General features: G+C 44.2%; 2 protein-coding genes across 2 annotated transcripts; both read right to left on the bottom strand.

Moving 5' to 3' along the window:
• Positions 1-3564: 3564 nt before the first annotated feature.
• On the bottom strand, positions 3565-3780 carry PIGY (phosphatidylinositol glycan anchor biosynthesis class Y; the record flags this gene model as incomplete). Its single annotated transcript, XM_080697949.1, has 1 exon — positions 3565-3780. One exon carries the CDS (start codon positions 3778-3780, stop codon positions 3565-3567), a length of 216 nt encoding a protein of 71 aa, XP_080554075.1.
• An 83-nt stretch (positions 3781-3863) lies between these two features.
• On the bottom strand, positions 3864-5987 carry PYURF (PIGY upstream open reading frame; the record flags this gene model as incomplete). Its single annotated transcript, XM_080697903.1, has 2 exons — positions 3864-4002; positions 5803-5987. The coding sequence occupies 2 exons, from the start codon at positions 5985-5987 to the stop codon at positions 3864-3866; spliced, it is 324 nt and encodes a 107-aa protein (XP_080554029.1).
• Positions 5988-6713: the final 726 nt, after the last annotated feature.

Below are 6713 nucleotides of genomic sequence, written 5' to 3'. Positions count from 1 at the left end.
TATAGTAGCCTCCCTTTTTTTTTTTTTTTTTTTTTGGTGGTGCTGGTACTGGAGTTCCTGGAAGCCCTTCTACCTCCGGGCTACACTCCCAGACCTATTTTTACATTTTTTTATTTGGAAACAGGGTCTCCTAAACTTCAAACCTGCGCGATCCTCCTGTCTCTGCCTCCCAAGCGCGGGGATTACAAGCATGCACCACCACGCCCGGCTATAGTAGCCTCCTTTTATCCACAGCTTTACTTCCCATGGTTTTGAGTTATCTATGGCTAACCAGGATAGGAAATACAAATCTTTGTCTCCTTTCAACGAAGACATTGGTATCATTATAGTGTATTGTTTAAATTATTCTATTATTGATTTTAGGGGGTGGTACTGGGAATTGAACTGAAAGACATTCTACCTCCAAATTATACCCAGCCCTTTTTACTTTTTTTTTTTTTTGTGTGTGTGTGTGGGGGGGGTACTGGGGTTCCTGGAAGCCCTTCTACCTCCGGGCTACACTTCCAGACCTATTTTATATTTTTGAAACAAGGTCTCTCACGACAGCACAGCTGGCTTCGAACCTGTGTGATCCTCCTGTCTCCGCCTCCCATGCGCAGGGATTGTAAGGGTGTGCCACCACGCCCAGCTTAGCCCTTTTTACTTTTTAATTACTTATTTTTTGTGGTACTGAAGGTGGAACCCAGGGGCTTTTCTACCTCTGGGCTATACTCTCTGATCTAACATATATAATTTTTTATTTTATTTTTTTTTTTGCAGGTCTGGGGATGGAACCCAGGGGTATTTGACCTTCGAGCTATACCTCCTGCCCTATTGTTTGTTTTATTTTTGAAACAAGGTCTAAGTTGCAGAGTGCCTTAGTAGCTGAGGCAGTCTGTGAACCGTGATCCTCCAGTCTCAGCCTCCTGAATGCTAGGATTACAAGTGTACGCCACCATGCCCGGCTATATTTTATTTGGAATGGTCTAAATTGCTGCGAGCCTAAGTAGCCGAGGCTGGCTTAGAACCTGTGCGATCCTCCAGTCTCAGCCTCCCAAGCATGGGGATTACAAGCGTGCACCACCAAGCCCGGCTTTTTATTTTAAAAGTGTCATTAGTCATTAAGTTGAGGATGGCCTTGAACCTTACAGTACTTCTCAGCCTCCCAAGTATTGGGATTACAAACCCATGCCACAACACATGGTTTATGAAGTGATTTTTATTTTGTGGTCCTGGGGATTGAACATAGTGGTATCCTACCTCTAAGATGCAACTTCAGCCCTTTTATTATTTTTATTTTGAAACAGGCTAAGTTGTTGAGGCTAGCCTCAAACCTTGCAATCCTCCTTGATCAGCCTCTCAAGTACTGGGATTAAAGGCACATGTCAAATGTGCATTGCACCTGCATCATAAAGTGATTTTAAAATGTGATTTATAGCTGGGCATAGTGGCGCACACTGTTATCCCTGCGCTTAGAAGGCGGAGACAGGAGGATAACAAAAGTTCAAAGCCAGCCTCAGATACTTAGTGAGGCTCTCAGCAATTTAGCGAGACCCTGTTTCCAAATAAAGTATAAAATAGTTTTGGGAGTATAGCCTGGAGGTAAAAAAAAAAGCCCCTGTGTTCCATCTCCAGTCACACACACACACACACACACACACACACACACGTGACATATTAGTACACATTGAATTAATGCAAAGGAAAATACCTAATATGTTCTAATGTGTGGTGTTATTTCATTTTATTTTACTGGACTGGGGATTGAACCCAGAGGTATTATACATACTGAGCTACAGTCCCAATCTTTTTTTTTTTTTTTAGTTTTGATCAAGTTCCTGCTAAATTGCTAAAAGTCTAGCCGAGGTTGGCCTGGAACCCGTGATCCTACTGTCTCAGGATCCAAATTCTGGAATTACAGGCATGTGTCACCACAAGCGTGTTAAAATATTTTAAGATGCAGCCGGGCGTGGTGGCACACGCTTGTAATCCCTGCGCTTGGGAGGCTGAGACTGGAGGATCGTACAGGTTCTAAGCCAGCCTCAGCTACTTAGTGAGGCTCTCAACAACTTAGTGAGACCCTGTTTCCAAATAAAAATATAAAACAGGTCTGGGAATGTAGCCCAGAGGTAGAAGGCCTTTGGGTTCCACCCCCAGTACCACCAAAAAAAAAAAGGACAAAAAAAATTTTAAGATGCAAATAAATCAATTGAATTTTGATTTAGGGACAAAGCTCAGGGTAGAACCCTGGGTGCAATCTCCAGCACAGGGGAAAAAAAAAATGAAACTTTACACTATGCTTATACTTCCAATCAGTCCCACTAAAGTTCTAGAAAAATCAAGGATCAAGCCCTTAATAGTGCTAGACAGATCTAAGGCAGGAAAAAAACCAAAGTATGCCTAAAAATAAGGCCCTAAGCTCACTAGAACACCATCAGCTGTCTGTACTCCCTACCCTAACCAACCAAAGGTATCCACTTCCCTGGGAAATGACTCTATTTGTGAGTATTAAGTGCCTCTCTATACACAGTACACATTATTCATTTAGAATATTTTCACATTTTCCCTCCTTTAGTATCATACTCTTGTTACCAAAAAAAAAAAAAAAAAAAAAAAAAAATTCGGCAGGTGGAGACCAGATTACAGTTTGTGGAAAGCCTCAGAGCAAGACCCTTTGCAACTCAGCGAGACCTTGTTTCAGAAAGTAAAGACTAATGCCTGGTGGTGCACACTTGTAATCCTAGCATTCAGGAGGCTGAGACCGGAGGATTGCGGTTCGTGTACAGCCTGAGCTACTTAGTGAGGTCCTCTGCAACTTAGCGAGACCCAGTTTCAAAATAAAGACTAAAAAATAGGGCAAGGGGTGCAGCTCAGAGGCCAAATGCCCCTGGATTCCATCCCCAGACCCGCAACATAAGTAAACAAACAAACAAATACTAAAAAATAGGACTGGGGGTGTAGCTTGGAGGTGCAACACACCTGGGTCCTATCCCCAGTACTGCAAACAAAACAAAAAAACAACAAACCCAAACCAAAAAAAAACCTGCTTTTTAAGTGGGAAACTGTTAACATTTTATTATTAATGTAAGCATCTGATGCCAAAGAAATGAAGGTAATTTTACAAACTTAGAATTTTTTTTTTAAGTACATAAAATTTCCATTGTTTTATATCACACTAGTTCAGTTTTTCTACAACTCCTCTACGATAGCTCCTTTGGTGTTGAGTCACCCCTAACATGCAGTTTTACCATTGAACCTGATGCTAAACAAAATTTTAAATGACTAAACTTTTAGATTAATAGGATAACAGTCTTCAGATGATGATTAGGGGTATTAATCTTCATCAGATATGTTGTTGAAGTTTCTTCTGATACAACAGTTACAAGTCAGAATCTTCAAAAAATAAGGGAAGAACTTAATACAATCAAAGAAGTTTCTGCAGCTTAAGCTTCCCATAGTCCCAAGCCCAAGAGAAGGTAAAGCAACTTTCTTGCAAACTAAATGGGTCTCCAGTATTTACACCTAGTTGAGCTTTCAGAGATAGATGCATATGTGCTCTCACAAATTTACCATCCTGTGGGTGCATTAATTATGCCTGAAGAGTTTAATACCCATCCAAGTCCACAGGTGGAAGAACACATAGACTGGTATGGTAATTGGTAAGAGCAGACTGTAAAAGCAAAGGCTAGCTGTGCTAGTGCAGCCCTGTGGGAAGTTTTCTTCCACAGAGGCAGAATAGAACAGGCCTGCTAAGGAGATCAGTGGAATAAGAACAGTCATTGTAGGCAAAGACAGAAACATTCTTCTTCCCCAATTATTACCCGCCACACTGTTTTAAAAGGTATACAGTATTGAGAAAATTCAGTTTTGTTTTTAATTATGAGCTAGTGCTGCTCAACGTCTTCTTTCTTATTTTGGTGTGTTGTCCTAGCTGCCTGTGGTATCATATTAGGAATCCCATCAATGATCGGATAGGCTATTCCCAACTCTTCATTAATCAATTCATTTGTTGAAGCTTCATATCTAAGAGAGAGAGCGAGAGAGAGAAAACAAAATGAAATGTGGACAACAAAATGCTTGGAGAGCTTGACATTCAATAAACACAACCACAACCCTTTAGCTCTTTTTTTTTTTTTTTTTTTTTTGGTGGTACTGGGGGTAGAACCGAGGGGCTTGTTACCTCTGGGCTATATTCCTAGACCCATTTTTTTTTTTTTAATATTTTAACAGGGTCTCACTAAGTTGCTGAGAACCTCACTAAGGAGCTGAGGCTGGCTTCGAACCTGAGCAATCCTTCTGTCTCAGCCTCCCAAGTGCGGGGATTACAAGCGTGCGCCACCACGCCAGGCTTAGCTAATTCTTGATACACAGTTGTCTTAATTCTAAATGTAGTAATAGCCAAATTCAACCATTTCTCTTAGAAAATTCTTTTAGAATATTGTGTGCATGTGTGGTACTGGGGGTTAAACCCGGGTGCTTTCTACTTCTGAGCTACAACCTCAGCTCTATTTTATTTCTTTGGAAACAAGGTCTATCTAGGTTGATGAGAGTCTTACTGTCCTCGAACCTGCGATCCTCCTGTGTCAGCCTCCCAAGTACTAGGATTCAAGTATGCATCATGACAGCCTGGCTCTCTTGAATCTTTTATTGTTTCCATTAGAGTTATTACCTCTAGCATTACCCTTTACACTTTATTCCCAAGATTCATCTCTTTTCTATACCAGTCAAAAAAGATCTCCCTCTTTTATCCAAATATTCCTTCACTACTGTGGTCAACCCCCAAAACCACCCTGGTTAAATTTAGTACTGGAACAAAAACTAGAGAAAAACTTAGCTTCCTTCTTTTAGAGTAAATGCTAAAGATAAATTTGATGATCCATTAGAAGAAAACCAATGAAAAATCAAAATATGAAAAATAAAAACTTGAGAAAATGACTGGGCAGAAATGAGGAAACTTTGGAAAACAAGTCTGCAGTGAGCTATACAAATGGGCAAAAAGTAATCAAATGGGAATTTCAAAGTTTAAGAAAACTTGATAATATGTTCATTATGGGAAAAAATTGAAAATAAAAATTGCTAGCAATCCACCACCCAAAGATAAAACCACTGATAACATGCAGGTGTTTAAGCCATTTGTAATACTGTGTCGATATTGTTTTAGTAGCCTAGAACCATACAGTTTTGCCAATAACTAGTTTAAAACCACCTGGCCCCTAAGAGCCAAAGGGCACAGCACTTAGCCTAAATGCTTAAGACTGTCAGCTGTTTTTGTTTTTTGTTTTGTTTTTTTTTTTGGGGGGGGCGGGTACTGGGGATTGAACCCAGGGGCATTCTACCTTTAAGTTACACCCCAGCTCTATTTTTTATTCTTTATTTTGAAACAGGGTCTCACTGAATTGCAGAGGGCCTCACTGAGTAGCTGAGGCTGTTCTCAAACCGCGATCCCCCTGTCTCAGCCTCCCAAATGCTGGGATTACAAGCAATTGCCATCACGCCCGGCCATGTCAGCTGTTTTTGAGGGCACTTTCATAAGAATCTGAAGGCTACTGAAATATTTGTCGTCATCTTGGCTTAAAAATTTGAATGTCCTTGTCCTGAATCCCAATGGGTGCATACAAGTGCCGGCCCGTCAGAACCATACAAACGTCCAGGCCCGCGGGGTCACCGCGAGCCGGGGTGCGGGGTAGGGGTGGGCGTGGGGTGGGTGCCCCGGTTGGGGGCGGGGCCCGCACCGAGCGCCCGCTGGCCGGCGACCGCACCGCGCGGCGTGGGACCCGGCTCCTCGGCCTCCTCCTGGCCCTTCCGCCATGGGGCCCGACGCACCTGAGCGGCTTCTTGGACAGCGGGCACACGAGGAACTCCAGCAGCGCCGGGTCGAAGGCGCGGGGCGGCTCCTTCGCTCTGCCGCTCGGGTCCGCCGACGCCCGCCACCCGGCCGCGCGCAGGCACCTTCGGGCGAAGGCGGCCGGCAGCGCAGAGGCGAGTCTGCAGCGCGCCCCGCTCAGCATGGTCTCCGCGGTCCGAGCCCGCCGCGCCCGCTTCCGCTTCCGCTTTCCGCCCGCCCGGTGCCCCCGGAAACCCGCCGCGGAGCCGCCGGCCCAGGACGCTTTGGTTCCGAGCTCGATCTGGGCCGACTGCTTGTCCCTCCCGCCGCGCTGCGCAGTCCGGCCGCGGCCGCCGGGGTCCCGGCTGGGGAGGACGCCCCCATGTTCACGAAACCACACACCCCGGCTGAACACCGGCGCTGGCCTGTCGCGGGGCCGGGGGAGCCAGGGGCAGAGCTGGGAGTCCTGGGCTTTGACCTAGCTCGTTATCCCCGGAGTTTGGCTGTCGCGGTGGTGTTTAGAGGGTCCGCGGGGCCTTCGAGCAGGCGAGCAGGACGCCAGAGACCCCAGTATGTCAGACTCAGATTGCTCTCCACAAGATACTAAAAAGCTAAACCTGCCCTTCTTGAAATTTTGCAGCACCAGGACCAGCAGACACTACAATAATAATAATAATAATAATAATTAATAATAATTAATTTTCTTAGACTCAGAATTGCTCTCCACAAGATACTATAAAGCTAAACCTGTCCTTGAGATTTTGCAGTACCAGGACCAGCAGACACTACAATAATAACGATTTTAATAATAATAAATTTTAATATCTCTACTCTTGTGAACTTCTGAAGGACCTATAAGTAATGCACAAGGTTTATTAATGGACAGAGACTTATAATACATAGACATAAA

This window comes from Muscardinus avellanarius (genome assembly GCF_963383645.1).
Source record: "Muscardinus avellanarius genome assembly, chromosome: 6".
NCBI classification, from domain to species: domain Eukaryota; kingdom Metazoa; phylum Chordata; class Mammalia; order Rodentia; family Gliridae; genus Muscardinus; species Muscardinus avellanarius.
Note: the sequence above shows the minus strand (reverse complement) of the source record. Positions and strands in the feature narration are given on the sequence as shown.